The sequence below is a fragment of the Alligator mississippiensis genome, chromosome 1, assembly GCF_030867095.1.
Source record: "Alligator mississippiensis isolate rAllMis1 chromosome 1, rAllMis1, whole genome shotgun sequence".
NCBI lineage: Eukaryota > Metazoa > Chordata > Crocodylia > Alligatoridae > Alligator > Alligator mississippiensis.
The window spans coordinates 7,965,814-7,980,646 of record NC_081824.1 but is presented as its reverse complement, the minus strand read 5'-3'; the positions used below and the strand labels follow the sequence as shown (position 1 = coordinate 7,980,646).

General features: G+C 47.7%; 1 protein-coding gene across 1 annotated transcript in view; it reads right to left on the bottom strand.

The window, feature by feature from the left end:
* BLK (BLK proto-oncogene, Src family tyrosine kinase) overlaps positions 1-14,833 on the bottom strand; it is a 66,394-nt gene that overhangs the window by 41,307 nt on the left and 10,254 nt on the right. Inside the window, exon 2 of the mRNA XM_019496389.2 lies at positions 266-377. Within this exon, the coding sequence (XP_019351934.1) occupies positions 266-376 (111 nt within the window). The 5' untranslated portion in view covers position 377. The remainder of the gene's footprint in view (positions 1-265; positions 378-14,833) is intronic.

Below are 14,833 nucleotides of genomic sequence, written 5' to 3'. Positions count from 1 at the left end.
AGTATCTCTTGCAGGTAGGAGAACATTGCACCCATTTTACAGACAGAGGTGAGAGGCAGGTAACTGACTGCAACTCGGTGCCTGAGTCAGAAGGGTATTTGCTTGCCCACTAGATCATCCTTCCCACCCTTTACCTGTTAGGTAATAAAAGGTAAGGAAATAAAAGGGCTCGAGGTATCATGGGCACATGCAAGCACTCCCTCATTTCACACCCAACTGTGCTGGTAGGGCTACTCAAACCTTGGACATAGAGCTGCTCACTTACCGGGGGCGGTGGTGGAGTCTTCTTCTTAGAAAACACATGATGCCTTTGCTTATTCATGCCGTCACAATGCTCCTTAGGCATATGCTGGTTTTTGCTCCCAAGCAAACCCATCCTGCAAGGGAAAAGGCAAAAGATCACGTCATGACACCACTCCTAGAGGAAAGGGGGCAGAACCAGCAGATGGGAAGAAATGAGAGCATAGGGAGTGGCAGGGAAAGCAGAGCTCAATGGGTGCAATGGAGTTTGGGCCAAAGGGTTTCAGGGCGTTTCTGTGTGGTTGCATCTCATGAGTTGTATCTGTGCCGCGCTCAGGAGAGCTGCATCTGAGCGCAGCAGTTCACACGGGTACCACGACCTGCTTCGCCACGGCAGCGCAGGCCCGCCTGAGACTCTGGGAGAGCTTGCATTAGCGGAAGCCCCTGCCACCGCAGCTCTCCCGCTATCGGTACCCAGACGAGTGCCTTTACAGCTACCTTGCATAAATCTGCACAAGCTGCAATCGCACCTGGGGACTGCAGCATACATCAGCTCACAGGGACTCAAGCAAGGTTGTGCAAGGGAAACTGAGGCAGAGCAAGGACCTGGAGATGAACCCCCCAGGGGCTGGTAGTAATGGCCTGAACACTGGACCAGCTTTCCTTTAATCCTCCTCCTCTTCAGAGGCAACAGAGGGACTTGGGTGGACACAGAAAAGATTTCAACCAGAGCTAGCTGTGCTGAAAGAGATTAGTGCTTAGGCTGAAAATTTTCACAGGACAAGTTTGGACTGGTTAAAATTGTCTGCATTGTCCAGTTCTGCTTTAAACCCCACCCACCCAAGCATTTCTTACTGGGAGCTGAAGGGTTTCACCCCAAGTCATGCGATGATGGTTTTAAGAAGGCAATTCCCAGGCTGTAAGATCCACTTCTTGATTTTTGAGCTGCATTTGCAACTGGTTGTGATCGTTACAGTGCTGCAGCTCCTCCAAAATTAAAAGAGCAATGGGTATTAGCCCTGCAGATGCCTTCGTTGGCAGACTCCAGAGAGATCACAGATTCAATGTGAAATGCTGCTTCATGGCTCTGAGCTTTCAACATCACCCCATGCTGCAAGTTCAATCTCATTTTGCTTCTCTACAGCCCCACATCTTCCTATTCCCCATCCCCACGAGACCTAGGTACCCCCAGACCCACATTGGGGAAGATCGAGGTGTAGCTATGCTTGTGTTCTGCTACGGGTATTTCCCATGCTTCTGGGCTTTTCTGGTCCCACCTCCCCTGCCTTTTCTGCATGGGCAACTGGTGCCTCCCGAGTCCGGGGGGGGCACCAGATCGCTGATGTGGGGGTAGGGGAGATCCAGGGGGTGCACGGCTGATCTCAGGGGGTGCGCATGCACCTGCATGCACCCCCTACATGTCACCACTGCTTTTCTGCTACATGTTAAGCCTTGCTAGAGACATTGGATGTTGGTTATAGCCAAGGCTGCAGACTTTGACTGGGTTGTGCCAATACTCCTGCTGGGACCAAAGCCAGAGGTTCTTGGCTAGAGGGTCTTGCCCCTCTGCTCAGGGTCAGACCTATGCCATATTTAGGGTCAGGAAATTTTACCCCATGGTATGGACTGCGGGGGGGTTGCCTTTCTCTGTAGCAGGGGGCATGGCCTGCTACCCGGGAACTCTTGGGCATGTATTGACGATGTTTCATAGAAGCAGGAGGTTGACTGCCACGGTCCCGCTGCTTTACCTGTGGCAGGTTAGGGTGTTAGATCTGTGTTATGTTAGGGTTGATGGTCATCTTATGCAGAGTTTAGATTATGGTTTGGACGGGATGGCTTGGATAAGGCTGATCCTGCCTCAAGCAGGGCCTGGGACTAGGTGTGACCCCTGGAGGTCCCTTCCAACCTGACTCCTCTGTGAGTCCCTGACTCTAGGACAGCGGTTCCCAAACTCTGACAGATTGCACACCACCCATTTAAAATGATACGGCCTTAAGTTTCTGAGGCAGGGGAGTGTTCTGCCCATCTCATGCACCGGCCCCATCGGATGCTCTTCCCCAGGCAATGGGCAAAGACAACAGCTGCCAATCAAAGGGGAGGTGGCTGGAGGCTTTCCTATCACTTCCAGCCCATGCTGCTGATCACAGCGTGATCAACCCATGGACAGCGGTGGGGCTAATGCAAATGCGGTGTCCCCCACCGGAGCAGGAATCACACAGCCTTGTCTTCCACATAAAGACATCACTTGTCACGTGGCGGTCTCCTCTGGGATAATGCTTGGCTGCAGTCCTATAACTAGGGCAGGGCGAGTGCGGTATTAACCCCAGATGCTGATTTAGAGGTGTTCTCCACCCCTGTTCTCTGGCATTTGTCATCCCTTGCTCGTCTTTCCAGTACTCGACAGCATCTCTGCCTAGGGCGATGATTCTCAACCAGGTGCCGCAGCACCCTGGGGTGCTGCGAGATCGTTACAAGGATGCCACAGAGTGCAGGCACTATGAGTGTGCATGCATGATTTGCACACCGAGATCCAGTGATTTCAAATAGAAATATATAGTGGTAAACTATTCTGACCTGTCAGGGGCTTTCTGAGTTCTTTGCAAGGAAGAATTGCTCTAGTATTTTTGTGTGGTCACAAAACAAGTGAAAAGTAAGAGCTGGCCTTTTCTAAGGGCAGCTTTGAGTCTAACAAGGGGGCTTTAATTCTACAAAGGTTGAGAGCCACTGGCCTAAGGTACCAAAATTGCAAGTTATGCCTCTGCCTGGCTGTAGTTTAACAGTGCAGTGCAGCATCCTGCTGCTGCCGAGACCCAAAGGTAAAGGATTTCCAGTGAAAAGGGGAGTTTCCGGTTAGCCGAGTGTAAAGAGCAGAATGGATGAGGCCAGCTGCTCCGCCCTTGTCAATAAAGCCGTGCAGGATCTGACCTGTGCATAAGTACTCAGGAGGAGACTTCTGCGGACTCGCCCCTATCTAGACTGCCAGGGAGCTCCCAACACGTGTGTTTTTTTTAAAAAGCTTGTTTGGGAAGAGTCACCTTCAAACGGAAGTGTTGCAACCCAAAATGTTGGGGGCAAAAACCTAAACCTCTAGAACCGTTTCTCATGGAATGAAATATGTTGTTTGCATTTTGCATACTTTTTTTACACTACAAATCACAGCCAGTTTCAAAGAGAAAAGTGACTTTGAATAGGAAGCTCATGTTCCAACTTGATCAGAATCCCATCCCAAATATTTGGTGGAATTGCAATGAATTGATGATGTTCTGGTTTTCCTAAATCTGCATTGATTCACTGAGAAAAGTGCCACCCTCCAAAACTGGCTGAGCTCCAGCAGGGACTTAACTTTCCAGATGATCTGCTCAACAGCACCAAGCCCCTTCTGATTTGGTTGGGAAAACTAAATCAGCCGCTTACTGCAGCCCTTTGCTTTGAATTGGGCATCTGGTCTCCCATCTAGGTACTGACCAGATCCATCCCTGCTGAGCAGAGCCAGTTGATTATTAGTAACAAACCACTGATTTATTGAATTTGTCACTTCTTTCCATCTGCATATTTGTCCATGAACAGATAGGGATTTCCCTGCATTTGCCTACTATACGAGCATGACAATATGTTTTAGCCACTGTTTGCTGCTTATACCGAAGTGAGCATGTGGCATTCGGGATTTACTGTTCCAGGTGCATGGAAGCTGCAGCTCATTGCTCCTGATCCTTAGATAGATGGTGGATGAGTTGTATTTAGCTTAAAACCATTTATTTTTTCTCCATGCTCCACCTTCAAACTGCCAGTCTCTAGAAGACATGACCCACTGAAGGTTCATATACGGTCCCTATTGCTGTGGCATCTAAGGACCTCACCGTCTTTAAGAGCACTCATTCTCACTGCACTCCTGGGAGGTAGGGAAAAACTATTAGGTGCATTGGACAAAAGGGAAACTGAGGCACAGAGACTTATCTCTAGCACGGCAAAACAAGGACTTGAACCCACAGAGGATACGGTCGAGGCATCTGGCCTACATACCACCCTACCCTTCCTGTCTATATGTAAATGCACCAGTCAAGGGTTGGCAATATTGCAAGCAAGCAGGTACATTTGCACAACTACCAGTTCCTGCTCAAGCGCTGGTGCCAACAGAAACGTTTCTCACGAAACTACGTAGAGGAGCGAAGCAGCCAAAATGGGAAATGGAATTTATGAAATATTTGCAAATAAATCCCCCCCGCTCTCTGCCCACTTCTGCTGCTTCGTTTGTGAGATGTAAAGGAGGTCACGCATCAGCGTGGGACTGCTGCAGGTCTGCATTAGACCTGCTCCTATATAGATCACACATGCTGGATGTGCTCTGTGGTCTGGACAAGCAGCGAGGTTGGTCCTGTACATAGATGAGTATTGCCCACGCTCCTAAGACAGATCCTACCACATGCTGGGAAGTCACCCATCTCAGCGTCAGAGCTGGTCAGGATTTTTTCTACCCAAGTTTATTTTGTCCAAAAAATGTACGGTAGTGGGAAATTGCTTTTGTTTGAAAGAGAAATGGTTGTTGCTTTTCTTTTTTTTTAAATATCAGAAATCAGCACATCTATTTTGTTTCAATTTTCCCCCTTTTCTGATTACATACTCCCCCCCTTCTTCCCCTGGGAAAGGGAGAGGGGAATAAATAGAAACGAGAAAGAGAATGGGGGAAAGCATGTGTTGAAAGTGTGTATAAAAAGAAAAATCATAAACCCCAAATATTGTTTATAACTGGACGGTTCGTGTTTAGAAAGACTGAAACACAATTTTGAAAAAGAATGATAAAAGTTTGGCTATGCTTTTCAACTGGTTTATTATAAAACAGTTTGAACATCTCTCTCCTGGTTTGTTTTTTTTCATTTCCCCTTCTCGTTTTTTCTAATGAAAAAAAATAGGGGGGAATACCAATTAAAAAATACCTTAAAGAGAGGAAAAATCCTTTCTCTCACTTTTACCTTCTTTCATTTCTTGGAGATCTCAGAATAGCAGAGATGCCCTTATGCCTGAAGAAGGGCACTGGTGCCCGAAAGCTTGGAAATAACTTTTTTGCAATTACTCAGTTGGTCTAATAAAAGATATCGCATCTACCCAAAGAAGTGTGCCTGCCTATTTCTCTCATTTATTTATTTCTCCTACTTGAAAAAATTTCAAAAAAGGTACAAAGAAAAGTAAGAAAAAATGGGGGGAAACCTGTCTACATGGGTTTTTTTCTACTAAAAAGGTATAAAAAAGTGCGGGGGGAAAGCTACAGAAAACATTACATATTTTCCTTTTAATACACACATTCAACACATGCTTTCCCTATTCTTTTTCTTTTCTGCTTATTCCCCCCTTCCTCCCCTTTTCCAGGGGAAGGTGGGGAGGGGTAGTATGTAATCACAAAAGGGGGAAAATTGAAAAAATATATATGCTTATTTTTGATATTTTAAAAAGAAAATGCAACAACCGCTTCACTCTGAAACAAAATGAGAATCTCCATTTGCTTGGAAAGCTTTTGTAAAAAATAATTGACATTTGTTGCCCCAAAGTTGTGGGGATAAATGTTTCATCTGACTTTTTTTTTTATGGGACTGCCCAGGGAGGGCGATAAGGGTTGAAGGCCCTTGGCCTTAGAGAGGGTCCGACTCAAATTGTACGGTAGGAGAACGCGGGCATTAGTGATACAAAGCCTCCAAAATGCGGCAGAGGCTTCCCAGCGTCATAAAGAGACGCGACACCAACACGATACTGCCTTAAAGAGCTTTCAAAGGGCAGGGCACTGGAGGCTCGGGATTTTAGCCCTTCCGTTTCACCGCCTTCGATGCTCCCAAAGAAGCAAAAAATGTCTGAGCGATTGCTGCAGACAGTGTTGTTCATCATGCAGCCTCAGGGCCATTTTGCAGCGCACCTGACCCAGGCAAGCTGCAGCCAGAAATGGAGGCAGTGCAATGTCATTGTTCACAGCACAGAAGGCTACATTCGGTTTTAGAGGTGCAAAAGGCTATTTAAAAGCTAGCTTTAAATAGCCATTCAAGGCCACAGTGCACCGAAGCCTGCCTCATCCACGATGGGCTTTCAGGCCGGGCGTGTGTGCTCTGCGGCTCTCTCTATCGGTGTAAACCTGTGTCGCTTCCAGGGGTGATCCGCTCCGTCCCAACCCATGCCGCCCCGAGGTAAATGGTGTCTTGCTTTGGAGGCTGGCGCCTGCGTGGCTGACCAATATGGACTGAAAAGTGCGGGTACCTTGATGACGGCAATGGATTCCCACACATTGAGTATCTGCCCCTCGTTGCCGGCATGTGCCAGGTGTGATCTACCACGCTCAGTGAGGGTGAGAAGGGAAACGGAGAACATTTATACCAACTTATGGCTTTCAAACATAGGGGTGGCAGCAAGTTGGTCAATCGACTGTCTATGTTTTGACTGGTTAAAGATTCTAGCCATTTTACCAAAAAACAAAAAAACAAAACAACCCCCCCCAAAAAAATCCTGCGGTTTTTGTAGTTTTCTCAACAGAGTTATGATTTTTTTTTTATTGTTCTTTGACACATTTAATGAAAAATTTGTATTTTTTTCTGTGTCTTATGTGGACCCATTGCCAATGTTTTATGCAATTTTTGACCAGCCAATTGACTAAGTTTTAGTTGACCGGTCAAATACCCAACCCTATTCAAACCACCCAGGCCCCAGATCTACAAGGGTGGGATCTTGCAAAGCACCAGAGCCAGAGGCACTCAGTGTCCATTGAAAATCAATGGGAACTGAAGACCCTTGCCCGCATAATACGTTACCTAGATACATCTCATGAAATGGCTGCAAAAATTGCCGTTTCGCTATGGCTTAATCGCCCCTGAAGATACCCGTTGACCTGGTTTTATCGTGGTAGATTTCCAATTATCATGGTAAATTAAACCATCTCCCACATGGTATATTTTTAGCGTGGGAAATTGTGCCAAAAGGATTATTTTTATCGTGATAGTTTTTGAACATGTACCCCAAGACCAAGAGCCCAACTCTGCCAGGTCCTTTTGAAAATCCCTCCCTTGTTCCTTGCTCACTTTGTATACAGGCAAAGATCCTATGGTTTCAGTAGGCTCCCTCTCGTTGCATCCTCGAGATGCCCACCATGGTCACCTGAAGTCTCTGCATGCTTTTGAAGCCCATCACTGTCTAGGTACGGAAAAAGCTTACTCACCTCTCCCACCTCAAAGCCTACTTACGAGGGACAGATTCAACTCTGCATTAGAAGCACACGAAAGTACCCTCCACCCTCCCTCGGTCCCTACCATGTGCAGTTCACACAGGGTTGCTCTTGCAAATAAGGCCAATGGTTCAAGTCCCATCCTTCAGGTTTGGCCTATATCATGGCTGGACCGCAAATTTTTCATCATCCTCAACGGTCCCACGCTCATCAGTGTGGGCCGTCTCTTTGAACGCAAGCGTGGTACCCACCTCCTTGCATCACATGGGAGGTTCATTATTAGGACTGCCCACCAGCTCCCAAGCTAATTAGCCTACCTGCAGCACAGAGAGAAGAGACAGCCCCTAGGCAGTAGCATATAGGTGCCGCTGTTGAGCGCCACAAATTTGTTGTGTAGAGTTGCCTTTCATTTCCCGGACTTAAGAGTCTTGCCACCGCATGACTCTTAATGGGGCTGGTGTTTTGGTAGGAAACTTCAGGTGGGAAGTGGAAAGGGATCGGCTGATGATCTTCATCTCACACCTTTGAAATGGGTGGGAGAGCACACTAGGGAAAAACGAGCCCGCTGACGGAGAGAATGGCCCTCATTGCTATTGAGATCAATGTGAGCAAGGTCAGGTTGTATCAGAGGGAGCTAATGGGTCTTCTCCATCTCTGATTCCTTTGGACCCAATTCACTAGTGCACACTGGCTACCCGAGACCTTTACCACGGAGCTGCCTAATTAGCTCCGCAGTAGACTCTTAGCATCTAAACATGCAACCCTGTTAGGCATCAGTAAACTAATTAACTCTGCCATAGGTTAGTACTTGCAAACACAAGTACTATCCTATGGAGGTATTTTTTAGTGCACAGTAATGCACATGTAGACATTGATGGGGCTGCTTGGGGCATGTGGGTGCTACAACATGGGGGCTGCCTGCCGGCTAGCCCTGCACTGGAGCACACTTGTGCCCCAGCCAGCCCCTCGGCAGCTCGAAGCAGCCCTGGACTGGCAGGCTGACCCCCCAACTCCCTGCCAGCTGGGGTTGCTCCACTTTGGTTCATCATGCTGCAATCCCGGGTGCATGTGAAGACAGGATGCCTGGGAGCAATAAACCCTGCCGTGCTACGCACTGGAGTTTATTGCGTCACATTAATTTTACATGCAGATGCACCCACTGGTTGCTTTGAGTCTCCAGAACAGCATAAAGCAACCAGAACAAAATCAGAGCCTGTGATTCACTTATTACTAATTATTTCTCTTCCAGTGCAGCACAAGAACTCAGTCAAGAATTGGGCCGCTACATCACTGTACAGACCAACTGAATTGCACTAGAGATTCCCAAACTAACTTTTAAATGATCAGCTCAGGTGCTGGAAGGGGTCTAGCCATGAAGCTCAACACAGGCTAAATCACCCTATTTCTAGGCACTGATTTACTATCAGTGTAGCCATCCACCAAGCATCAGACAGGACGAAACGCGTGGATGGAGCAGACATGCATGGTTGAGGGTGCATGGGCGGAGGGAGGAAAAAAATTAAACAAAATGGAGCAAAAAAGCAGAAGTCTCATCTACAATTTCCCTCCCACCCCTTTCATTTGACCATGGAAAATCAGATTGAGACCAATCGAATCACTGATTTTTCCAGCAGCTTTTGGAAAATCAAAAAGAAAACGTTGGTAAATGGAAAAGTCAAAAAAGATTGCATTCCTGGGTGTGCCAGTTTCCTTTGCAAAGTTTTATATTTGAAAAAATTATATTAAAGAAAATGTAGTTGCAAATTTTTAAAAAGGCATCCAATTCCCCAGTACATTTTTTTTGTTGGTTTAATGTTAAAACCATGAAAAAAAAGTGTCTTCTTGTTTCTTTTCCCAAATAATGCAATGCGTTGAAGTAGGCAAGAATTGAATGCCTACAGAGCCCACCCTAGCCCTGTTGTAAGTACTGTATTCTGATCAAATGCTTGTAAAAAGCCTGCATGGGCACAGCCATTAGTAAGTAGGGTAACACTGCTAGCTAACACAGAGCTGGTATTTTTATAGCATTTGAAAATGTTCATTTAAAGTAACTATAACGACTGTTGGGCCTCTGGATTTCCTAATGGACCAGCAGCTGATTTTCTGGCCTGGTTAATTGAATTCCAGCATGCCTCAATCCTCCTTTTTTGGATTGACATATTTTGCCTGAAAAACCTTACCCAATTTCAACCATCACCCACCAGAATGAAATACTCCAGAGCCTTTTTTTTTATTTTTATGTGAACATTTACCACCCACCCCCCACCCCGTGCCAACTAACTTCAAATAAGCTGCCCCCATAGAAGTGTATGGCCCAGATGCCTCAGTAAACCCAGACTGGTTTGAGTAACACAATGTAGCTCAACCTCTTTAGTTATACGGAGGACAACCTGGATCCCTAGAGCAATGCAAAGTATTTGCCGAATCCTAGGGAATTGGGGCCCCATATTTTTATCTTCTGCTTTATAAAAACCCAACCAAACCCATAAATATGCCTATGCTCACAACTGCGCCGACATACATTTCTTTGCTGATTTTTTTGGAGCCTCTCAATGACTAAACCCAGCTGCTAGGGAGGAGGCTAGAGCAAGAGAGTGATGGGAGATAACAAAACCATCCTGCACTATAAACAGCCTCGATCAGATAGACGGCCTGTCTCAGATAAATGTGCCGTGTAAGACCCCCTTCCTGTAGCAGGATGCAGTGGCTGAGGGTCTGGTGGAAGCATCCTCAGCTCACATACCCTCGCATAGGCTTTGCTTTCGTCATGCCCTGACATCGGTGACTAAGAGGAGCCGCCTGGGGGGGGGGGGGGTATCTTTCCAGACAGCCCTTGAATAATCCATCCCAGGTTTCACTGGAGATCTCGGGAGCGGGGAGCTGGTTCTTATTGGCCTCTATTCCTGTTGATATGACAGCCCCTTCCTATTGTGGCCACATTATGGGTCCTAACATGAATGGAAATAGCCCCTAAGACTCTCCACTCAGCAAAGGTGAGCCCAGAGGATGCTCCCAGATCCCAGCACGTCGTGCCGGTGGCTACTCTCCACTTTGCAGGGTCCATGAGAAACTTAAATCAGAGCAGTGCTTGGCACTTCTCATTTACGCCTGGAGCTGGGCCTCCAGCCACCAAGGACCTCGCAGCTGCTTTAAGTCTCTTTTTCCCAAGCAGATAAAAAGAATCACTGCTATCTGAGCCCATATAAAGTTACAAGAGGTTTCTTCTTTTTCTCTCCCTTATGAGCCTGCCCCGAACCTCTTGTCTTAGGCAGATCCTTGCTTTCCCATCGCAGCTAAGGGGGAAGAGAAATCCCCAAACCTAGCAGAAACTCTGCTCCCACTAAGGGAACGGGAGTGCGAGACGTTCCAGGGCTGTGTGCACTTGAGTTTGAGCAGATGCTGAAGGATTATCGGAGAAAAAATGTCTTTCCCTCTCCCCCCCAACCCTGCAGAAGTAGGAAACCTCCATTTGCTGAAGACGCGGCGGGTTGCTAATCAAAACAACTGTCTGCAGGAAAAATGGCTGATTACACTGAGAGCAATGCCGACATACTCGGTCCTGCCAGCTGCTTTGCTGAGCCCCCCCACGAGCCTCGGAAACGAGCACTTTCAGCCCGGATATGGAGCTTCTGGGACCCGAGTGCAGGCCTTGCGGGGGTTTTAGGCGGATATTGTATCACCAATTTTATTACTAAGAATCACCCCTGAAGCATTTCATGCTAGGAATTTGCTCCAGCTTTTCTGACAAAGGGTCAAAAAGAGCATCTGCTCTGCTCTAGATGTCTGGGGGGTCATGGGGGAGCAGGTGGAAGCAGGGCTGCATTGATGCATAGGCAAACTAGGCACATGCCTAAGTGAGGAAGGGGCCGGGTTGTGCTTATTTTACATGTTATAATTATTGAATGAAACAAAAGTAATATAAATGGACAGTGTTAAGTAGGGGCCCACAAGTTTGGTTGCCTAGGGTCCACTAATGGGTTAATCTGATCCTGGGTGGAGGTAGTTGTGATGTCAAGGCCTGTGGGCATCACCAGGCAGCAGTATTGGCCTGTCCTGATGGAAAGGGCAGTGTGGCACTTCAACCCCAGGCCTGGGTAGGGGATGCAGTGCTCTGCACCCCCCCCCCCCAAACTCTCATGGGGTACTGGCTGGTGTCTCAGCTGGCTCGCAGGAGCTGGGAGCCTGAACTGCAGCTGCTTTGTTCATGGGACATTAGGATGGGGAAGCTCTTCCACCCTTGCCCCTTTCCTCGGGGGTAGCCACAGCTCATCCCACTGGGGGAGACACTTCCTAGAGGGCTTACAGACCAGACAGAGAAAGGCAGGGGGCGATTCTGCAGTCCCAGGGAGCTCTGTCCGGGGGGCTGGAAGTGATTCAGGGTGTAACAGGAATTTGCAGGTGCAATTCACTGCTTGCCCAAAGCCAGTGTAAAGCTCTTGGCTTTGCAAGGGCTCCATAGGTCCGCACTGACAAAGCTTCGTGTCTTGCTTGGGTCCGGATCCTCAGCTGATAGTAATCCCCTTCACGGGAGTGACACCACTTTGTGCCAGGGAACAGTTCAGCCCATTTGTGCTATGACATAAGACTGAGGGAGGATTAGTGGGGTTAGATGCAATTCTGCCTCTGAGCAGTTGTTGGTTTGGGTCTCTCTAGGTAGTTCCTCCATCCCATGCATTAGGCCCCTTTGAAATGCTCTGAGCAATGCAGCCTGCACCTGACCCTGCTGTGCTCAGGCACCCATCCATCTGCTTGATCCTGTCCCCGAAGCCTCCCGACACTACACCCGTGCCCCTATCCCACGAGGGCATAGACAGAAAGCATCCAAACACTGTACCTCATCTCTAGGCTGTGCCCTATATCCGGGCTTGGGGCTGGAAATGCACTGCTCTTTCCATCAGGGCAGGCCAATACTGCTGCCTGGCAAAGCCATCTACTGTCCAAAGACCTGGGCATCACAGCTACCTCCATCTGCCCTGGCACCTGCCATTTTAGTGACCTAGAATGGAGCCAGCTCTGTGCCCCTTGCCCACAGATCTTAAGGAAAGAGATGGAGTTAGGTCAGATCTGGGGAGGACATGCATTTCAAGGGAAATGACCTAGCTGCAGATCCCTGTCTTCTAGACACATGGAGTAATGTGCGTGTGCATGCATTCATGCATGTGCATGTTTGTGTCATCTGGTTCAAGCAGTGGCTATGTATAACTTTATCCCTCATGCCAGGTTTTGCTGGACTAATTAACATTAGTAAGAACTTGCTGACTCGGAGGGTGCTCAAGCATTGGAAGTGGCTGCCAAAGAGGCTGCTAAGTCTCCACCCTGGAGAGTTTTCAAGAGCAGGTTGGACTGACACTTGGCTGGGTTGATTTAATCAGGGGTGATCCTGGTCTGAGCAAGGGAATGGACTAGATGACTGTGTGAGGTCCCTTCTAGTCCTACTTATCTATAATCTTAGGATCCAACAAGCACCCAATTAACTAAGGACCAGAGATCTTGGCCATATCCTGCCCCGCCCCCCATGTAGCAGGGTGTTATTCTGGCTGGGGGAGAGGACATGTGTAGATCCTCCATATGCCACCCTGCACCTCGTCCCCACCGAAAAGGGTGAGCAGCTATAGCGGGTGCACCGGCAAAGCAATGATCCTTCCTCGGCCTTTCCTGCCCCGAGACAAACGCTGCGGTCTCAACTCTCTGATGTTGGAAACTCCAGATTTGTCACTGTGCATTTTGTTGCACTCTGACCCTATTGCATCTATTTTAATCTTCCTCCTTGTTGAGGGGAGGCTAATATCTGAGTTTCCTTTGCTGTCATTTGCTCAACCACACAGCTTGCTGTTGGCTGCTCCTAATGACTAATTATAGTGTGTTTCATCTGTATATAAGGTTTGTTCTACCGGAGGGAGGCGTCCTGTTTCCAATAGCAGCCGATACCTGATGCTTTCAAGGGAAGTGCAAGAATACATCTAGCCAAACTGCAATCTTGGGCATGAAATGGCTGAAGTGGACTTCTGGAGATGATCATGTTCCCAGCTGGATCTCTAAAGATGCTGATAAAGGGTCATGCACACTTATCTCCTCCTAACCCCGGTGGGAACAAAGTGGGCTTGGGGCTAGACTGTGAGATCAAGGCCCAAATCCTCAAGCATGTGTGTGGCTGATAATTAATGTACATGGCTGCATGCACCACTGGCTGAGAAATGAAAATTCACCCGAATTTGGACGCTGGTTTTGTTCGCTTGACTGCGGAAGCAGAAGGGGCTTCTCTAAACAACAGTCAAACATTTCATTGGAGTTGCTCTCAAAACATGGTTGCAGAACTCTCCTGATTTTTTTCCTCCAAAGGAAATGTTTCTAGGTTTCTTATTTGAAAATGATCAATTTTAGATTAAAAACAAACAAACAAAAAACAAACGTTGTCATGTGACCAGCCTGTCCAATCAAAATTAGCCATGCAAAACCCCAGAGAAAGCCCACACCTGGCCACAGAAAAACAAGCTACATTTTCCATCAGAAGTGTTCGCTGCAAATATGTTGAAAAATAAATAAAATGTCAAAAAACCCAACAACAACAAACAGCCTCATTTGGTTTCACAATAAATTGGCGCTTTCAGATAAGAAAGGCCTTTTTTGATAACCTTTCTTGCCTTCTCAAATTGCCAGCTGGGTCTAAGTGGCTATTCACTAGCTCCATTACGCAGGCTGGGGGAGCACTGAGGCTGAGATGGACCGAGCCCGGAGCTGGGACTCAGGAGATGTGCCCCGCTGGCTGATCAGACAAGTTACTTCCCTTTCCAGATCCCTCCATTTCCAACAATCTGCAAAGTGGGGATAATGACGCTTACTTGCTTGAGATCTGCTAACAAAAAGCGCTACTTAATTTGTATTATTTAATTCAATAACTCACTGAAGTGTTACTTCGGCTTTTTTATTCCCCAGTGTATTTGCCTTTCGCTGATTTGAATGACCTCAACGGTTGCATGATGGGACACCGTGAAAGGCAGGAGTCTCTGCTCATTAGCCATGCCCTGGCAATGCACCCTCCCTAGGACTGTCAGGCACCGAGTCAGCGGTGGGCTCTGAGCTGGTGGATGCTTTCCACCAGCTCCCATGGGACTTGCAAGGGTGCAAGTGTTTGAATGCAGCTGGGACCTAACTAGCCTGTGTGCCACTCCTGCTAACACTGATGGAAGTAGTGGTTCCCTTTCAACAACTGACCTCTTGTGAGGCCTGCCTGGGGTTGCATGGCCTTATGTCCAAGAGCTGAAGAGGGGTTCACTTGTGCAGGGCAGCTTGAAGGATCGGGCCCCATGGTTGCATGCCAAGGAGATAACGAAACGAGGAAGTCTCGAGGACTTTGAGCTCCCTTCACTTCTCCCTTGTCGACTTTCATTTAACTGGTTCCAC